At 36.0% G+C, this 20480-nt stretch overlaps 7 protein-coding genes across 7 annotated transcripts; 3 read left to right on the plus strand and 4 right to left on the minus strand.

The window, feature by feature from the left end:
- Positions 1-6695: 6695 nt before the first annotated feature.
- On the minus strand, positions 6696-7637 carry PHYBLDRAFT_73887 (hypothetical protein; the record flags this gene model as incomplete). The annotated part of the gene is made up of 3 exons (XM_018442939.1): positions 6696-6799; positions 7176-7203; positions 7401-7637. The coding sequence occupies 3 exons, from the start codon at positions 7635-7637 to the stop codon at positions 6696-6698; spliced, it is 369 nt and encodes a 122-aa protein (XP_018299233.1).
- Positions 7638-8603: 966 nt separating this feature from the next.
- Positions 8604-9677, minus strand: PHYBLDRAFT_161820 (hypothetical protein; the record flags this gene model as incomplete). Its single annotated transcript, XM_018434488.1, has 4 exons — positions 8604-8681; positions 9269-9391; positions 9415-9474; positions 9564-9677. The coding sequence occupies 4 exons, from the start codon at positions 9675-9677 to the stop codon at positions 8604-8606; spliced, it is 375 nt and encodes a 124-aa protein (XP_018299234.1).
- A 182-nt stretch (positions 9678-9859) lies between these two features.
- On the plus strand, positions 9860-11029 carry PHYBLDRAFT_138734 (hypothetical protein; the record flags this gene model as incomplete). The annotated part of the gene is made up of 1 exon (XM_018430058.1): positions 9860-11029. The coding sequence occupies one exon, from the start codon at positions 9860-9862 to the stop codon at positions 11027-11029; it is 1170 nt and encodes a 389-aa protein (XP_018299235.1).
- A 227-nt stretch (positions 11030-11256) lies between these two features.
- On the plus strand, positions 11257-12557 carry PHYBLDRAFT_138735 (hypothetical protein; the record flags this gene model as incomplete). The annotated part of the gene is made up of 5 exons (XM_018430059.1): positions 11257-11398; positions 11480-11596; positions 11659-11829; positions 11902-12389; positions 12414-12557. The coding sequence occupies 5 exons, from the start codon at positions 11257-11259 to the stop codon at positions 12555-12557; spliced, it is 1062 nt and encodes a 353-aa protein (XP_018299236.1).
- A 42-nt stretch (positions 12558-12599) lies between these two features.
- On the plus strand, positions 12600-14399 carry PHYBLDRAFT_138736 (hypothetical protein; the record flags this gene model as incomplete). Its single annotated transcript, XM_018430060.1, has 1 exon — positions 12600-14399. The coding sequence occupies one exon, from the start codon at positions 12600-12602 to the stop codon at positions 14397-14399; it is 1800 nt and encodes a 599-aa protein (XP_018299237.1).
- Positions 14400-14490: 91 nt separating this feature from the next.
- Positions 14491-15771, minus strand: PHYBLDRAFT_138737 (hypothetical protein; the record flags this gene model as incomplete). The annotated part of the gene is made up of 4 exons (XM_018430061.1): positions 14491-14661; positions 14745-14957; positions 15029-15334; positions 15400-15771. 4 exons carry the CDS (start codon positions 15769-15771, stop codon positions 14491-14493), a joined length of 1062 nt encoding a protein of 353 aa, XP_018299238.1.
- Positions 15772-19218: 3447 nt separating this feature from the next.
- On the minus strand, positions 19219-20147 carry PHYBLDRAFT_138739 (hypothetical protein; the record flags this gene model as incomplete). Its single annotated transcript, XM_018430062.1, has 3 exons — positions 19219-19386; positions 19466-19771; positions 19830-20147. The coding sequence occupies 3 exons, from the start codon at positions 20145-20147 to the stop codon at positions 19219-19221; spliced, it is 792 nt and encodes a 263-aa protein (XP_018299239.1).
- Positions 20148-20480: the final 333 nt, after the last annotated feature.

The following is a 20480-nucleotide window of genomic DNA, read 5'->3' on the forward strand; positions in this document are numbered from 1 at the left end:
ACATATACATTATATATATGGCATCATTATATTTCATCTACATATTTCTTTTATTATACAAATACTTAATTGAGAGACTACAACTACAACTATCTAATATTATGAAACATTACCCGAGTATCTGGGTCGGAATACTAAAATATTACCAATAGCATAAATGCTCTTCTTTACCAAAACTCTTGGACTGATCTGACTGGAGAAGTATCATATCAATTGGTCTTTTCGGATCTTTCCAGAAGAACAATACTCCTGGAAGATGACTCATCGTGATAAAGATTACTTAAGCACACACTGAATTACAAATTAGAAAAACATATAAATATCAGTAGATAGTTCCGTGTAGAAAGACAATCGAAATTTTATCATTCTTTACTTTTCTTTTGAAATAAACAACCTACACAAGTTCTCATGAATTCTTTCGTCTATATTATATTTTGCTTTACTTTCTCCCCACAACATTTTTTTTCGTGAACTACAATGAACTCTCTTGCTGACTTGTTTCCCGCTGGTTTGACCCCTGTTCCTGAGGAGGCTACCTTGTCCCCCATGTCTGCGGATGAATTATTCTCTGACTTGAGTGAGCCCGTCCTCTTTCCGGATGCTGCCCCTGGTTTTGGTTCCGTTTCTGGTTCTGGTTCCCCTCCCGTTGGTAGAGAAGTAACAACTGCTTCCTCCTGTGTGGCCGTTCTCAAGGCTGAATTGGGCAACCACATCGAGGCCTTCAGCGCTGCTCATGTAGCAAACAATGAGCAAGCAGCTGATGATGCACTCCGCAGGATCGAGCGCACAAGATTGGCAATCACTAGCCTTGAAAAGTGCAGCGAGATGCTTGCCTCTCCTGGTACAAACACAGAGAGAGCTGGCCGTGAAGGAGGGTTGACTCTCAACAGAAGAGATCTTCCCAAATTCCAATTGGCCTCCAGTATTATTAAGCCCTTCCCAAATGAAGAGGTTTTTGAATCAGTTGGACATTTCCTACGTACCTTCAAGAATGTGATCGAGTCTTCTTCCTTGGACATCGAGAGAGTTTGGAAGAAATTCCTCCCACTTTGCCTGCCTCACACTGATGACGGATGGGTAGAGATGGATCTTAAGAAGTGTATTGATTGGAAGGCGGCGAAATCATGCTTCAACAAAAGACATGGTTCCAGCTTGGTGTCTCGGCGATTCACAGACCAGGTCTTTACAATGATGATGAAGAACACTGAGTCCATCGGTGATTACTCGAAGAAGTTCCTCCGTGCGGTTTACAATGCTGGTTTACCCAAAGACGATGCTCGCATCGCTGATCGCTTCCTTGCCTCGCTGACCTTATCAGTGCAAACACTGGTAAGAGTTACCATGGCCCGCTCTGGTCCCAATGGGGAGTCCAAGCGTGATTGGACTGTAGAGCAGATCACGCAGATCGGCAGAGACATCCTTGGGGATGACAACAGGCTCTATGCTGAGGCGACCCGATTGATTCCTGGTTCCCGTGGGCAACCTGAGAAGAATAACGAGGAACATCCCAGAAAGAAGCTTCACCACTCCAACAAGATAACCAAGCATGAGAAGACATTTTTCTGCTCGCACCATGGAAAAAACCCAACCCATGAGTCCAGCAAGTGTTTTACCTTGATCAACCACAAGAACAAAGCCAGTAGTTCCAACAGTCGCAATCCTTGCAGACGTTGTGGTGAAAACTACTACCATGGTCATGTCTGCAAAAGCAAGAACAATGAGCCAATTCTCATGGTATCCCAGTCTCCCGCAAAGGATAAGTCTGAGCAGACGCTCAAGACGATCCAGGACAGGATAGATGAAGACATGGAGGAAATATCATTTGAATGTAAGTACCTACTTGACAGAATTGAGAGAAGAATTAAAGCTAATGATGCGTTTAATCTTGTAACTCCAATCATAATAGAGAACCAGAAGTTAATCGGGATGATCGATACAGGCAGTTCCCGCACGTTTATAAATTTGAAATGTTTAAATAACAATTTACAAATAACAAAAATAAATTCTTCAATTGGTTCCTTTAATTTTCTGTCTAAGAATAGTAGTACAAAGAGATTAGGAAAAACTGATCCTTTAAATTTTAAATATATAAATGGCATTACCTTTAAGCATGCACCAGAGGTGTTAGAGTTTAATACGGGTTTTAATTTTGACATCCTCCTTGGAAGAGATATTTTGGCAAAGATGAATATTGGATTAATTAATGTTGCATATGATATTGAAGGAGAATATGTCCATTCAGATAATGCAAAAGACTATGCCGCCATTTATGAAAATCTAAATATTGATAAAGAGAAAAAGTTTGAATCTGATAATTCGCCAGCTGGCACAGCACAGCAACGAGCAGAATTTATGAGCTCTATTAAAGCATCACTGGAGGAAAATAAGAATATTCCCGTTGAGTCATATTGTCCTTTATCAGAATCTATTATTCGTTTACCTACTAAGGAAGGTGCGACGGCTTACAGACGGCAGTATCCTATACCGCACACTCTAAGACCAACACTTGACAAGCAAGTAAAAGAATGGCTTGAGACAGGAACTATTGTCAAGTCCAAGACCAACACTTCCTTCAACAGTCCAATGTTGCTTGTTCCAAAGAGAAACAAAGCTGGTGAGATTGTCAGTCATAGAGTGTGTTTAGATGTGCGATTGTTAAATCAGATCCTACCTCCCACATTCAATTATCCAATTCCAAAAATTCAAACAATATTTCAAAACTTAAGTGGAAAGAAATTCTTTACCACACTCGACTTATCCAATGCGTATCATCTTTTCAAAGTTGCACCTGAGGATGTATACAAAACTGACATTCACTCACTTAGATGGGCAACAGTATAGCTTTATTAAAGGCTGTTTTGGCTTGAAGATGCTTACTTCACAATTTCAACATGTCATGGCTACTTTATTTGATAAGATTGACTGTGTACAGAATTTTGTTGATGATTGTATTGTTGCCAGTGAAACATTTGAACAGCATGTCAAAGACGTAAAATTAGTTATTGAAAAATTGTCATCCGCGAAGTTGATTCTGAACTCGGAAAAGTGTGTCTGGTTTCAACATTCAGTGAGATTGCTTGGTTTTGTTGTCAATGAGACAGGCACCAAGGTTGATAAGCGAAAGTTGACAAATGTTGACAAATGGCCTATTCCTACAACTGCGAAACAGATTCAGCAATTCATGGGTTTGATCAATTACTTCAGAGATTATATTCCTATGATTTCGAAGGTAGCTGAGCCTATTTCACGTTTGAGTCATGCCAAGAATGTGTCTGATCAATGGACAGATGAGCAGACGAAAAGCTTTAAATCACTAAAAGACATATTGCACCAAGATTTAATTCTTCATTACGCAGATATGTCACGTGAAATGTATGTGGCCACAGATGCATCCCTTTATGGAGCAGCTTGCTTATTGTTTCAGCGAGATGAACAAGGGCGTGATAAATATATCAGCTTTGTATCAACTTCCTTAAGCCCATCGCAGCAACGATGGAGCACAACTAAAAGAGAATTATATGCAGTCGTTTTGGCGCTTGAAAAATTCTGTCCATTTCTGTGGGGCCGACAGTTCATAATTTTTACTGATCATCGAGCACTCATTTATCTCCACACTCAAAAAATCGCTAATCCGATGATGATTGGCTGGATTGAGACACTCCTTGACTTTGATTTTAAAGTGGTCCATATTCCTGGTTTGTTGAATAAACTACCTGATTTGCTAAGCCGCTTGTATCCTCCAGAGGATAGTGACAAGCTGGTGGAGGATGATGGATTGAGAAAAATCAGAACAAATGACTTTCAAGCTAAAAACAGAGTTATTGTTCAAAAGAAAAAATATAGTAAAGACAGAGTGCTAAATGTACTTGCAACGCAACTCGTCAAAAATGCTTCAGAGTCGTCCGACTATATGTCACCTCCTGAAGAAAAGCGTAATGGCTTACTAAAAGAAGCACATTCATTTGGTCACTTTGGAAGTCAAGCTATAGTGAATGATCTTCATTCACAAGGCTTACACTGGACTAATATATATGAAGAGGCTAAAGAGATTATTCGTTCTTGCCCTGAATGTCAGAAGCACAATATTAGCAAGAAAGGCTATCACCCATTGACTAATGTTGTAGCATTCCGACCATTTGATCATATTGCAATTGACTTATGCGGTGAATTCCCTGTATCAGAGGATGGACACACGTACATGTTAGTTCTGGTTGATGTATGCTCCAAGTACATTATCTTGAGACCACTGCCAAACAAGAACTCAACAACAATAGCTAAAGCATTGATAAAGATTTTTGGAGATTATGGTTTTCCCAAAGTAATGCAAAGTGACAATGGTCTGGAATTTAGAAACTCTTTAATGTCAAGCCTATCTAAAGAGCTTGGGATTGATCGAAGATATTCGACAGCATATCACCCACAAGGAAATGGTATTGCCGAAGCCAGTGTAAAAATTGCAGAGAATACTGTACGTAAAATGATGAGAGCGAACAGCAATGACTGGTGTCACTATCTACCGATTGTTCAGCTGTGTATCAATAGATATATTCCTCAAAAAACACTAAGTGCGCCGTTTTCATTAATGTATGCTCGCAGAGTCAATGTGCCTGATGAGTATGGTGACAAAGATAAATACTCTCTTCCAAAAGCCACAGTTACAATTGATGAGCTAGAGAAGCAGATTGATCATATGGAAAATATTATATTCCCTGCCATTAACGAACATGTGTTAAGGATTAATGAGGAATTAAAAAAGAAATATGATCACAAAAATATCCTAATCGACATCCCCAAAGGAACACACGTTATGGTCAGATTACCACATCGATCAAATAAATTGGCACCTATTTATGAAGGTCCATATACAGTGGTTCGAAAGAATAAAGGAGGATCGTATGAGTTAAAGGATGAGCAAGGTGAATTGTTACACCGAAATTATACACCCTCAGAACTCAAGATGGTCACCATCGATGAATCAACAATTGAGAATGAGCTCTACGAAGTTGAAGACATTCGAGATCATCGTGGTACTGCTGGTCAACGAGAATATTTGGTCAAATGGGCTGGCTATGGCAAACGCGCTAATACATGGCAAAAGGCTGAAGACTTTACCGATTTCACAATTGTACAAAAATATTGGAAGAAAGTTAGAGAGTTGGAACGTTTAGAGAATGAGAGAGCTGAAGACTTGATTAACAAAAGTGCATCCTCAAAAAAGAAAATAGTTCACACTTCAAGACTAAATGGTAAAAGTAACAATAACGATGAGCACAAGAAAAGAACACTTCCTACCACTTTGAGTAGAGAAGAAAGATTACACAAAAGAAGAGCAACAAAAAATTAAAATAACAAAAAATGAACACGTAATCTACAAAGCTGAGTTTACAGTGTAGATCTCCATAAAGTACAAAAATTATGTGCATGATTGACTATAATAAAATAAGCAATTGGCCAGACAATGAAATAGTAAATGAAATGTTTTATTGCCGAATCAACAAAAGGTATTGTTGAATCTGGTGGAGGATAATGTTGTGAATGAGTATTGATTACTGCTGAATCTGAGAGTAAGACTGAAGGATAAAATAATATCCTCAGCTATTCCAGTCAAACGGATCTCCCTTTATGATATTATCTAATACACAGATCATCATACACATAATTGATTATTTATTATTATCACCATGACATGGGATATACAAATACATATACATTATATATATGGCATCATTATATTTCATCTACATATTTCTTTTATTATACAAATACTTAATTGAGAGACTACAACTACAACTATCTAATATTATGAAACATTACCCGAGTATCTGGGTCGGAATACTAAAATATTACCAATAGCATAAATGCTCTTCTTTACCAAAACTCTTGGACTGATCTGACTGGAGAAGTATCATATCAATTGGTCTTTTCGGATCTTTCCAGAAGAACAATACTCCTGGAAGATGACTCATCGTGATAAAGATTACTTAAGCACACACTGAATTACAAATTAGAAAAACATATAAATATCAGTAGATAGTTCCGTGTAGAAAGACAATCGAAATTTTATCATTCTTTACTTTTCTTTTAAAATAAACAACCTACACAAGTTCTCACGAATTCTTTCGTCTATATTATATTTTGCTTTATTTTCTCCCCACAACAGTCTCCCCACCTTCTCCCCCAATAGTCACCATTGCATTGTACCTGTGCACCGCATCTTTTTAGAGATTGCTACAGTCAGGATTACTACAAGTAGAAATGTTAGTAAGATGTTAGTAATTGCTTTGCCAAAAAGCTTTATGCTCAAAATAAAAAAAAACCCCCACTTGAATTTCCTTTTCTTATACAAAAAAAAAACAGAACAAATTCCCTATATATATTAATAGTATTGTGTATGTAAAAAGTAATACGTAGATAAAAAGAGAGAAACATTTTTTTTTATTTAGAGCCCATCTCTAAGAGCCCACCGAGAAAAATTGGGGCTAATGTTATCCGGGACTGCTGAGTTGGACACACTAGTAGTGATCCTATGGATCCTTTGATTAGCACTTGACCCCATGGCCTGGACAGCATAAGTGTCAACAAGTGCAATGAAACGGTTGCACTGAAATATATTTGTTAATAATTCACTCAATATACTGGTTTTATCCATTCAATTGGCGCCCATTTCCATCTAATTAGCATCCGTTTCCATCTAATTAGAACCCATTGACATCTGATTGGCTTCCATAGAAATTGAATTTGCGTCCATTGCCAACTGAATTTGCTCCCATTGCCATCTGAATTTGCTCCCCCCCTTTTACTATTGGCGGAAGGGTACATGGCACTCAATTTTTTTATCCTTGCGCCTTACAATTTTTTTTATATAACCGTAGTATTTTTTTTTGTAAACGTCGTACTTTTTTTTGTAAACGTCGTACTTTTTTTTTGTAAACGTCGTATTTTTTTTTGTAAACGTCGAATTTTTTTTATATAACCGTAGTATTTTTTTTGTAAACGTTGTATTTTTTTATATAACTGCCATATTTTTTTATATAAGTGCCAAACGCCTAATGTAATAGCACTTCAATATATGTAGATCTTTCTACAAAGATACATCATAGAAAATATCTATAGAGAGAACTAACAGAATATGCAAACTTTTCTCCAGATTACTTTGTTAAAGTTAAATATCTTACTGCAGTTATAAGATAATAAAGCAAGTATCTCATTATAATAATTATGTTAAAATTGAAAATGCAATGATATTATTTGTATTCATTCTTTATTGCAGAGTAAGTTTCGAATAAAAGATTCATTTTTTTGTCACTTGTAGCCTCCTTGTTGTTTTTAATGAAAAAAACAACTGGAGACTTTCTCTACTTCAAAATATAGCCACCAGCAGTTGTTTGTTTCATATTTACTATCTTGCTGGCTTTTTTGATAGTTAATCCCCTTATGAAGTAGAGATAAAGAAGCTTTTTTATATCTTTATCCGTAGGCTTTTGATATTGCCCTCTACTTTTTTTGGGGGTTTCGTCTGTTGTTGACAGGGCAGAACTTTTTGGATCTTCTGGCATTTCAGGCTCTTCAAGCTCTTCAAGCTCTTCCATGATTTTTTCAAAGGCACTGTTATATTCTTCAAGTTTTTCGTGTAACATTGTAGGGTTTTCTGATAATAAAAGGTGAAAAAATAAAGAAATAGGAAGATATGTTAAAGTGACATATTTTATATAAATATAGTTATATCTAGCACATAGCAGTTATAATTAAATAGTAATTACTTAAGATGCAAGATAAAAATCAGAACACAAGTTGAAGCAGCAAGAATAGATGTAAAGAAGATTGAGTTATTGTTAAATAGTATTAGTCATTATATTTTCAGCTTTTTATATCAAAAAATAATATGCCAAGGTCTACTAAATAAAGTAGTACAAATTGAACTCAAGGAGATAAAAAATAAATAGGACAATATATTATCCGCAGCCATAAATTTATTATAAACATTCTTTTTTAAAAGAGATATCATAATTCTCTCTCTTTCCATTTGGTGTTTATATACCAAAACTGTTTATTTCTCTTCTTAAATCAGCAATAAATCTCATTCTCATGCTCACTTCAACAACTAAATATTACTCTGACAATGAAAACACTGCCTAAAGCTCTACACCTCATGGATTTTTTTATTATTTCCAGATCACATTATGTTTCTGTATGTAAATAAAGCCTATACCTCGGAGTCATTGATATTAATCTCTAAATAATCTATAGTATTTTGAACAAAAGCTATAAATCTGAAAAGAAAACGTGACGATTCAACCCTCCACCTACAAAGAAACTACAAGATCAAACATCTACCTGTACAATAGGAACCAGTCTACACATATTCATAATGCTTTTAAGTGCATTTCACCGACTATACTTTTTCGAAATCCAACAGTAGAATTCACTCTACCGACCACACAAAAACTTGCCAATTTTTATCTCAAATATCCAGTAATCTGATTGACTACCACAGCAATTGTATTTCTTATGAACCTGGTCCTATACAAGCATCTAATACCATTACAAAAAAGAATCCAAAAATGCTATATTTATTCAGCACCTGCTCCAACCATTTTACAATGTCAGAATCCTGATCTTCTTAATATCAAACTCAACAACTCTTTGTAATCTGCACTCAAAACAAGTAAATGTCCAACAATCTGTTAAACAACTGAAAGCGGTCCAAGAATTATGCTTTGCTCACAATACTATCCAATCTCAATTTTGGAAACCCTCATGATACAATATACCAAAAAAAACCAAATATTACACACACAAAAACAGTAACAAAAAATAGCACAAGCTCATGACAAAAAAAAGAAATAAAAAAAGAGATGAAAAAAAAAAGAGATGAAAAAATAAAAAAAATAAAAAAAAGAAATAAAAAAAAAATAAAAAATAAAAAAAAAGAAATAAAAAATAAAAAAAAAGAAATAAAAAAAAAAAATAAAAAATAAAAAAAAAGAAATAAAAAAAAAAAAAATAAAAAAAAAATAAAAAAAAGAAATAAAAAAAAAAAAAAAGAAATAAAAAAAAAAGAAATAAAAAAAAGAAATAAAAAAAAAAGAAATAAAAAAAAAGAGAAATAAAAAAAAGAAAAATGTAATAGCAATTTTAAAAATAATTCTCCAAATAGTATAACTAGCATTTTTATTCATAAATTTTTATAATATACATAACCATTTTTTCGCAAATAATTTCTGAAAAACTGAAAGTCTCAATAACTGAAAATAAAATAATATCTTACTGCAGAAATTTCTGAAAAACTGAAAAACTGAAAAACTGAAAGTCTCAATAACTGAAAAAATGAAAGTCTCAATAACTGAAAAAATGAAAGTCTCAATAACTGAAAAACTGAAAATCTTAATAACTGAAAATAAAATGATATCTAACCACAGAAATTTCTGAAAAACTGAAAATCTCAATAACTGAATTTCGAGCTTTTTCTTGGCTCTATACAAAAAAAAACTTTTTTGTTTTTTTTTTTTTTATTTTTTTTTTTTTTTTTTTTGGTTGGGCAAACCCATGAGAAGAAATCCCACCCCTTCCTTTGAGACAGAGGACAGAACACCATAAAGGCTCTGGTAGCACTGTAAATCGGCTAATAAAATAAATGTTCTTAAAAGTGTGAAGAAGCTTAATATGTAAACATTCATTATTCTTCAACACATTCTTTATCCAAATATATTAAGACAACAGGACAAGACTATACCTTGGTAGAAACGTTTAAGTTATTAAAATATATTTTTTTTTGGTATATATACCCCAGTGTCTTAATAAAAGTTTCTCAGTTATCTTTCTTCCTCGATTTTAACACCCTTTTTATTTTCAAAAAAAAATGCCTACTTCCAACAACTCCCTCGAATTTGTTATGGACAAGCACTGTGAAATGGTCAGTCACAGTGGTTCTGCAGACCAAACCCAGTTTTCTGGAATTGCTTTCGACCCCTTGTGCGATTTCAACCAAGAGATTGTCGACGAAATGCATGGAGAAGTTGTACTCCGATCTGTGACAGATGTCTTTGTCAACCATGCCAATATGGAATGGACCCGTACCTCGGCCGGAAACCCAGCAGTCACAAACCTCCTCAGTCTCAAAAGTTTCCTGCCAACCGAAGTCAACGAGGCCACAACCAAGACAATTGTTGCACAGAAGCCGAAGACGAATCTGCCGGAGAAGGTCGATCCTGATTCTGTTCCCACTGCAGAAAGCATAGGTCGAGGTTCGTACCAAAAGTACAACCAAAACCAGGTGAACAAGCTCTTCTCCTTGGTTTTCTTGGAAAACCAGACTGCTGCTGCCGCTGCCAGGGAAACGGGGATCAATGTCCGGACTGCCCAGAACTATGTCAGGCTGGCCAGAGAGAAGATCCAGGCCGATTTTGATGCTGCCACAGTGGAGACTGATGAGTCCAATGGGCTGGAGACGATGGAGGTTAAGGAGGTTTCTGCGCCTAAAGAACGAAAACATGGCAACCAAAAGTTGTTCCAGGCGCACTCTGCTTTTTTTTTGAAGTTTTTCAAAAATAAACCAGATGCTACCTTGGAACAAGCAAGGATTGCTGTCATGGAAGAGTTCTCTGGGCTGCAGATTACCAAATCAGCAATCCAGAAGCACTTGGTGAAGAAGTGTGCCCTGACGATGAAGAAGTTGGAGAAGCTGCCTGAGAAGAGAGACGACGTCAACATAATTGAGATGAGACGAGACCGCATTTTGGAGTGGCAACAACTTGTGGATTTCAACTATCTGTCGAACTGTGTGTTCATCGATGAAGCAGGCTTCAACATGCACATCAAGAGAACTTTTGGCTGTTCCGTCAGTGGCACCCCGGCTAAGACAACTGTCCCGACGCAGAGAGGTGTGTCCATCACCATCCTTGGTGCAATGTGCGAGAGAGGGATTGTCAGCCTCTCGTTGAAGAAACCCACTGCAGTCGCAACCAAGAAGAAGAGAAAGTTGGACATCTACACCAACCACTGCAAAAAAATGCCCGATTCCCATATGTGATGGGATGTAAAATTTGGTGGACAGAAAACCCAAATTTGTAGTGCAGGATTTTTTTTTGTAGAATAAGTATTGCAATTTTTTTAAAACGATTCTATTGGTCATAGAGCACCGAGTAGCATAAAAAAATACAATAATAAACTTAAATTGAATGAAATAAACTGTACCTGAATATATATTTATCTTCTTTACTGTTTAAAAAATAATATTATTTTAATAATTATTAAGCAATGGCACCAACCTGTAAATCAAACAAAACAAAAGAATGCAAATGTTCTGTTTGCAAGACAAGATTTGGAGGATCAGATACAGTGTCTGTACAGACATTTAATTTTCATAAAAGAAGAGATGATGCTGGAATGAACATCTTTCGTAATAGATGTAGGGAATTTTCTTTTATGTTTTAATTATATTTATATTTATATTTTCGATTTAATAACATATGTAATGTAGTGATTATTAAGAGATCAGTCGAAACTACTGTAAGCTATGTTCCTGAAGTTATCAACAATGATGAACAGAACTCGGTGGCCATAGACAATGATTATGATATGGATTATGACTTTGATGGTAAAAATATATATTTTTATTTTTATTTTTATTTGCTCTAACTTCTTTTATGGTTCCGGTAGAAATGGACACCAGTATAGAAGTAGACATGGAGACACAAGAGCCTATTCGAGTCTTACCTCTCTCAGAATCCGATGCTGTCTTTGGTTATGAGAATGAAGAGTTTAACTCTGATCTTGATTCTGATGGTTGCGAAGACGATTCCAGTGAGGATGACATGCTTGATAGTGAAGGTTTGCACACTTTCATAATGGATATTGGGTTCTGCTGTATAAAATAATAGAAATTAATTTTTTTTAAAAAAGACAACTTTCCTGAATTCAACTCAGAATTGAGTTTCATCCATCGTTTTATCGTACAGGTCCTTGCACTATTTGTATCCTTGTACGTCGTCGATGAAGGCGCCATTCTTCTCATTGCCATCATGAACAAAATACTCGAGCTTTTCAGAGATCCATTCCGTCTCCCAGTTAGCATCCCTGGTCTCAAAAGCATGGCAGGATTCAATACCTTTACAGACGGTATAAAGAAATATGTTTCTTGTAGCGAATGTCACAGCATATATGAGAACAATGAATCAACACCCTGCTTCTGTATCTTTGATAAATTTGGGAATAACTCAATGTGCGGTAATAGTTTGTTCAAGTCGGGAAATCAGTCGTCCATTCCAAAAAGAACATATGTGTATCACTCTGTTCAGAATTCGATCAAAGCTCTCTTTTCTCGGCCTGATTTTGAAACCCAAATCGACTCGTGGAACCGTAGTCCGAAGGCTGAGAATACTATGTTCGATGTGTATGATGGCTTGATGTGAAAGGATTTGAAAGACACCAATGGAATTCCCTTTGTTCATGGCAACCGCTCACTGATGTTGACCTTAAACATTGACTGGTTCCAGCCATTCGACGGTGTGACATATTCATGTGGTGCAATTTACCTGGCTGTAAACAATCTTCCTTGAAGTGTAAGATTCAAGAAAGAAAATGTCATTCTCGTTGGGTTAATGCCAGGTCCGAAAGAAGCAAAAACATCCGAGATAAATTCGTACCTCAGACCTCTGGTTGACGAATTAGAAAAGTTGTACAAGGGAGTCAGAGTCCAGACATATCAATGCCCAAATGGTACCACCATCCACGCTGCTCTGTTTATGGTTGCCTGTGACATCCCTGCTGCCCGAAAAGTGTGTGGATTCATGTCCCATATCAGTACAAACGCATGCCACAAATGTAATCGCCAATTCTCCCAATTAGCTGGAACGAGCTCTGTCAATTATTCTGGATTTGATTTCTCAAAGTGGCTCCTTCGCACTAAGAATGATAATTGTAAGAATGCTGAGGTCTGGAGGAATGCAACCACTGAAGCTGAGAGACATCGTCTTGAAGTTGAAAATGGTGTTTGCTGGTCCGAACTGCATCGTCTCCAGTACTTTGACGTTGTCCGCTGCATGATCATTGATCCAATGCACAATCTCTTCTTAGGCACAGCCAAGAGGATAATGGAGAAATGGGTTGCAGATGGTCTAATTGACAATAAAAAACTCGTTGCCATGCAGAAAATCGTTGAAAACATGACATTGCTGCCTGATTACACCATGCTAAGATCAAAGATTTCAAAGGGATTTCCCTTTATGAAGGCAGACGAGTGGAAATCGTGGTGTCTGGTATACTCTCCAGTGGTTCTACAAGGCGTACTACCAAAGCAAAAGTTTGAGAATTGGATGTTTTTTGTGAATGCCTGCCGTTTCCTTACCAAGCCAAATGTTTCCAAAGATGATGTACAGTCAGCACACATAGCACTTGAGAAGTTCGGTAAAGGTTGTGAAAGGCTGTATAGCAAGGATCTGTTATCTCCAAACATGCATCTCCATCTTCATCTTCGCGACACAATCAAGGACTTTGGGCCTGTTTATGGGTACTGGCTCTTTAGTTTCGAGCGATACAACAGCGTCCTAAAGAATATCAATACCAACAGAAGGAGCGGCTTTGAAATGACATACATGAAAACATTCATTGAAGATACCCGTAAAGGCGATTTTGTTCACAATTTCTTGAAGACATCTGGTCCATTCAATTTCTCCGGCATCTTTGATAAATTGGTAACTGGTTATAGTCCTGCTGATTCTACAACTAGCACCGCCTTGTACAATTGGCTCTCTCTACCAGACTTTCTTGATGCTGCCAAAAATCCGAACTTGTCAATTCGTGGTAACAAGCCTTTGCCGCCATCAGCGCTGCCCTTGCAAAAAAAAGCGTATGAGATGATGCCAAGACAGGAGTATGATTGTTTGGTAGGATATTACCAAGCTGTTTACAACGATCCCACCATCTCCAGTTGCAAAGACGTGATTCAAGATACAGCTTTCGTCAATGACTGGATCGAAATGCTCAAATCCGTCAACCTCCTTGGACAGACATTCAAGGGAAGTAGAGGTACGAATGGAAGAGGATCATATATACAAGCAATGTTCATAGAAGGTCGAAATGGAGCAAAGTATGCGTATGTCGGAGAGATTCAGTACCTATTTGTTCATTCATTTAGTCCACTTGTTTCTACTCCACATCACAGAACACCCCAAAGTAGCCAACATACATTTGCTTATGTAAAATGGTACAAGGCTTCCAAGGAGACAAGTAGAAAAATTGCAGGCGTAGAAATATGGGATGTCGCGTTTTCTTTGCCTGACTTTCAAAGCATCTTGCCAGTGCACCGAATTCTCCTTCCTGTTGCAATTGTTGACCATACAACATTACGAAATATCAGCAAAAAACTTATTGTTCCTTTGCCTAGAAAACTTTACTTTTAAAATATATAATTATCCCTTCTTTTCTTTCTAATAATATTATTCAATTTTTTTAATATGACAGTGAAAAAAAAAGAGAGCAAATTGTTTGCTTTTATTGGTTTTGAATTGCCCAGACAGGAAGGATTGCGGTCAGATGACCGGGGACAGGAGTGACCGCAATGGTTTTTAGATATCTGGGCATTCTTTGCTTTGATTGTGGTGTTGCAATCTTCTTGTCATTCTCTGCTGCCAAGAAATCAATGAACTGAATAAGCCTATTCAGCTATGTATAATTAGTTAGTTTATTTCTGTACAGTCATCTTTTTATAGAAATATATTATAGTGTACACCTTTAAAAAAAATTACCTCAGCACTTCTCCGACTAGGACGAGCAACCTGCAAAACCCGCACACGGATTATAGGAGTGACGTCCTCATCTTCCAATTCACCATCAGACATCACACTCTTCTCAAGGAGATGCAAGTATGCCATCTCATCAGGGTTACCTGGCTTGTATCCCATCTTAGTGTCAATTGCTAGCCAATTGTTAATGTAGGTATCAACACGATGCAAGTGAATCTAGATATATTTTAAAATGATTAGAACAGAATGCAAAATATTTAATTTCTTTTTTTTGTTTGTAATTTTACCTCAATGCGACGGCTGTTGATACGATTATTGCGCCTTTTGGAAGACGCTTGCTCGGGGGTTGCGTTGACAGCACGAAAACATGTCTTGTAATTGTTTTTTATTTTCTGCACTATCATATCCTCCCAGAACCCAGCTGTGCGAGGCTGGGCAACGATATACTGTCGGAGGTAATTAATCACCTCAACATTGTCAGGATGATCGATCCTCTCATCCGTGTTCCATCGCCTGCGGCTTTCGTTTTCAGCAACAAGCTCAGGATCATTCGAACGGAAGTTTCTCGCCCACATTCTCCCATTGATGAGATTCTATATGATTATTATTATTATTATTTAGGTAGTGTGTTAAAGCATGAAGTCAGAAAAAATCATACCAGAACAATTGCACGCATTTCGCCTTTGGTGTGTCTATTTGTAGACACATTGGCGGCAGTTACTCCCTGAGTTACAGAAGATGCAACAAGAGCTTGCTGGGCAATGGCTTGGTTGTGAGCATCGACCAGAAAACGAATTCCAGTGTTGGCTTCGACAGTACGATCGTACATCATGTTGATGGCTGCCATAACCTGCGTTAGGGACTCGACAGTCATTCCAGGAGCCTCTGCCCCACTTGGACCAGCTGCAAGTGGCGATACTCTTGGAGCAATCTCACGTTGCTCAATCCGGCCGGCAGCAACACGGCTAAGTGTTCCTCGGGCATTCTGTTTGCCTTTGCGTCCTGATTTTCTAGTGGCATTGGAAGGCATGCTACAGATATTTACATATTTTTTAAAAAATAAATAAATATAAATAAATAAAGCATATATAGAAGAATATTATGAAATATTATTTTAATTATACAAACATACATGGTAAAGCACAGTAATAGTATGTGAGGTTTCTAATAAAATGTGAGGGAGGATATAATAATCTGGCAAATAGAAGTAGTATTTATATGTCCCAATACTTCTTGGGTGTACAGCAACAAAAGAAAAAATTATAGGGACACACGTTTTAAATTATAATAGACCCTAATAAATTCTGAGAACAGAATGAGCTTATTCACTACTCTTACAATTTGTTTTTTTATTTTTCTTTTTTTTTATTTTCTTTTTTTTTGTTCTCTCTCTTTCTCTTATACTGTTTACTTTTGCTTCTTTTTCTACACTATGGTAAATACTTAATATTTTCTTTTTACTTTATTTTACATGATTATTAACACTAAAAAACTTCTATCGTCTTTATTATGTAGGGCTTCCTGCACGAGTTAACATAACACACTGGCTTACAAAGGTGAATAAGAAAGCAAACAACTTTTATTGCGCGATGCTAATCATCAGCTTATTAATCTTTAGATGCAAAACGATGATGATGACAACCATCAAAAGCTAATGATGGAAATAAACATGGTAAGCTTTAATAGAATATCTTCTAATCACTTATATTAACGTTATACTTTCTTCATTATCATTTTGAATTTATTAGATTTTCTCTATCTCTCTTTTGCACGCACGCATTAAAAGGATGCCAAAGAATCACTTTTTCTGGTAAGCAAGACTTTATAATTATTATTCTCTCATACTAATCATATTTTTTTCCCTTTCTATTAGGAATACTTGGAGTACACCAACAATTATATAAATGCTATCCGTAGCAATATGATCCTCTATTTCCAAAGAATAAATCTGGTCTGTACACACATGTTTTGAAAATGACAAAATCGATTTTGGTCATCCCAAGATTCTGCCCCTTCCCTTAATATTCAAAGAGGTATTGCAGTATTCCCATTTATTTATCCTGAAAGGTAAGAGATATTATTAATGATCAAAGTAGAATCGCAGTACCCAAAATCAAGAACCCAAAACCGAGAATGCAAAACAAAGACCCAATGTCAAATGTCTGGATCAAATGCCCAGACCAAATGCCAACTATCCAAGGCCAATTATTAGAGAACCTATTTTGAGATTTTTTTAATAAAATAAAATAAAAACCCATTTGTAAACTATTTCCCGTGAACTATTTTTAAATAAAAGTACAAGAAGTATATTTTTTGATCAATCAAATAATGAAATTCAAATTGTAAATGGAGTACCCGTCCAATAAGATTGATACTTGCCAGAAGATAGTTGAGCTATCATCAGAAGATTGTTGAAATATACACCTTCTTGAATGAGTCCGAAACAAGAATAAATAGGCAATACATAAAATAAATGTAACGTTTTACTAGAAAAAAAAAACTCGGAATTCAATTAAGGTTTCGGATATAATGAGATATAACAGAACTCTATGACCACGCACAGACCCATTCTATCCATAGAATCTAGGTGTTTAATATTTAGTAGCTAGTTTTCCTATCATTCTGAGAATTGTTGTATAATATTCGGAATGTATTTCAAAAATCACACAGAATTTTACATCCTATCACGTATGGGAATCGGGCATTTTTTTGCAGTGAACGTTGAGGTGAACGGCCAAATTGGCACCAGAACCCAGCACTACCTCGACTTTCTTAGTCATACAATGGACGTTCTGGACAGCCAGGGTATGCAAGGACGTTATCTCATCATGGATAACGCTCCTATCCATAAGGCCGATGAGGTGAAAGACTTTATTTCTTCCCGTGGGTACAAGTGTGCATATCTTCCTGTGTATTCACCTTTCCTGAATCCAATTGAGGAAATGTGGTCCAAGATCAAGTTTGGTGTCCGCAGAGAAGAGATTACAGAGTCAGACGGGCTCATCTTAAGGATTACAGAATCAGCTAAGACTGTCACCCTTTCGGACTGTTTGGGTTGGATTAACCATGCCATTTCATTCTTTCCTCGCTGTTTGAACAGAGAGCGAAAGCTTTAAGTATGTTTTTTATGTCTATTTAAGCTCTTTACACTCTATGTCTTTTTTTATTTTATTTTTATTTTTTACTACTTTATGTCCCTCTTTTTCTTATTTATTTTTTACTACTTTATGTCCCTCTTTTTCTTATTTTTTTTTACTACTTTATATCCCTCTTTTTCTTATTTTTTTTTTACCACTTTATGTCCCTCTTTTTTTATTTATTTTACTGCTTTATGCTTTTCTTTTTTTATTACTTTGTATTTCATTATATCTTACTTCTTATTATGTGTTCTATTTCTCTATCAACTAATTATGCCTAATAAAAATATCCATGTTTTATGCCAAAAAAATACGACGTTTACAAAAAAAAATACTACGGTTATATAAAAAAAATTCGACGTTTACAAAAAAAAGTACGACGTTTACAAAAAAAAAGTACACTGTTTACAAAAAAAAATACTATGGTTATATAAAAAAAATTCGACGTTTACAAAAAAAAGTACGACGTTTACAAAAAAAAAGTACAACGTTTACAAAAAAAATACTACAGTTATATAAAAAAAATTGTAAGGCGTAAGGATAAAAAAATTGAGTGCCATGTACCCTTCCGCCAATAGTAAAAGGGGGGGAGCAAATTCAGATGGCAATGGGAGCAAATTCAGTTGGCAATGGACGCAAATTCAATTTCTATGGAAGCCAATCAGATGTCAATGGGTTCTAATTAGATGGAAACGGATGCTAATTAGATGGAAATGGGCGCCAATTGAATGGATAAAACCAGTAATAATACACCAATACAAAAGTATTACTCCAAATTAATCTACCTCATCGCTTCTCCAGCCTGGTTGTACAATATGAATGACATGTGTTGTGGTGGTTGAAGTTGAAGAAGTTTTTAAGAGGAAGAATTCAAGATTTGAAATTAGGAACGAAGATTCGTGAGAACTTGTGTAGGTTTTGTTTATTGAGAAAGATTTTGTATCAAAGTTTGACCAGGTTCCTACACTGAACTACTACTGCTATTTATATTGTTTTGGATTGGGAAAATTATATGACTGGGGTCAGGTAATCGATCCTATCTGAGCCTTAATCAGAGCAACGTGATCTTGGGATAATTAATGTATGATTAATTATATAAATGTGTGTAGTCCCAATGAAGTATTAACATCGAAAGTAAATGTGTTTATGAGTTATAATTATGCTTATAATAATCCACTGATGTATCCCATATTATGGTGATATCATCATATGAAATATAATCACTATCATGCATGCTAAACCTGTGTGTTAAATAATAAAGTAATCGGTAGACACCTTTGACTGGAATAGCTGAGGCCTTATATTATTTCCTTCAGACTTATTCTCAATTACAGCAGTAGTCAATACTCATTTACAACAACATGTTTTATGCCATCCTCATCCATTTTATTGGCAGACTCTCCATCTGACATTACTGCTTTTTGGAGAGTGTTGGCACAGTCTCTGAGCATTACAAGATCAATTGCCTCCTTATTGTCTTTGTATGCCAGTACACGGCGACACTCATTCTAGTAATAAGTTTTGTTAATTTGTTATTTTTAATTTTAATTTTCAACTATAAACTATATATATTAGCATAATACTCACATCATCTGCACGGGCTGCTCTTCGTGTAAGAGCGTTTGTTTCTGCTATCTTATCATCAGACATTCTCTCACGACAGGTTCTACTAGTGAAGTTGGTGTGCAACCTCTTTTGGAGGTCACTCCGTCTCATACTAGAGGAACCAAATCTGCGCTCAAGGTTAGAAAGAAGTCTCTCAGCTATCTCCCTGTTGGAAGATTTGTTGAAAGCAACATTTGTATCCCATCTGGGCTTGAGGTTGTTGGCCAGGATATTTTCTGGCGTTCTCAAGCTAAGCTTGGGTTTCCACATAAGGTTGTGAATATGAGCCTAATAAATAAATCATGAGAAAATGAATTGATAAAATATTTTATAATATGTTACTCACATAAACTGCATTAGATTCTTCACGGGTAGGCTCATGGTTAGAGATGACAACAGGTGCAGCAACAGTGAGTTCGGCTCTCACAGAAGCAGCAAGGGAAGTTCTGGCCAAACTATCTATGGCACTGATGGTGTTGGTGCTGGTGGTGGCAAGAACGCCAATTCTGTCATTCATGTTGGTCAGAGTTTGCTCAACATTGACGATCTGTCCTTTTATGGTAGGCATATCAGCTCTCACAGTAGAAAGTATTTCCATAAGCTGCTGATTAGTAATCTTAACAGGACGAAGGGCAATTGTGCGTTTACGTCTTGTGTTAGTCATTGTCTACAGAATATAATAAAATGAAAGGTTATAATGATTAGTTTCAGATTATATTATTATTATTGCTGTCATTCTACAATTAAATTTATGTAAATTTAATTAACAATAAATTGTATCAAGTTTACATACTTGAATTGTTAGAACAAGTGTATTGATTTGGGAGTATAAGTGTAGTAAGTAGCAAGAGAGTAAGAGCAAGGGAAAGTGTATTATATGAAAGGTATGATTATTATATATATTCAAAATATATTTGATATACAAATCTCTATTAATACTTTTTGTAATGACTGGGATGTAAATTGGTTTTCATATTGCTTTGGGACTTGATGAAAT

This window comes from Phycomyces blakesleeanus (assembly GCF_001638985.1).
Source record: "Phycomyces blakesleeanus NRRL 1555(-) unplaced genomic scaffold PHYBLscaffold_1, whole genome shotgun sequence".
In the NCBI taxonomy this organism is placed as follows: domain Eukaryota; kingdom Fungi; phylum Mucoromycota; class Mucoromycetes; order Mucorales; family Phycomycetaceae; genus Phycomyces; species Phycomyces blakesleeanus.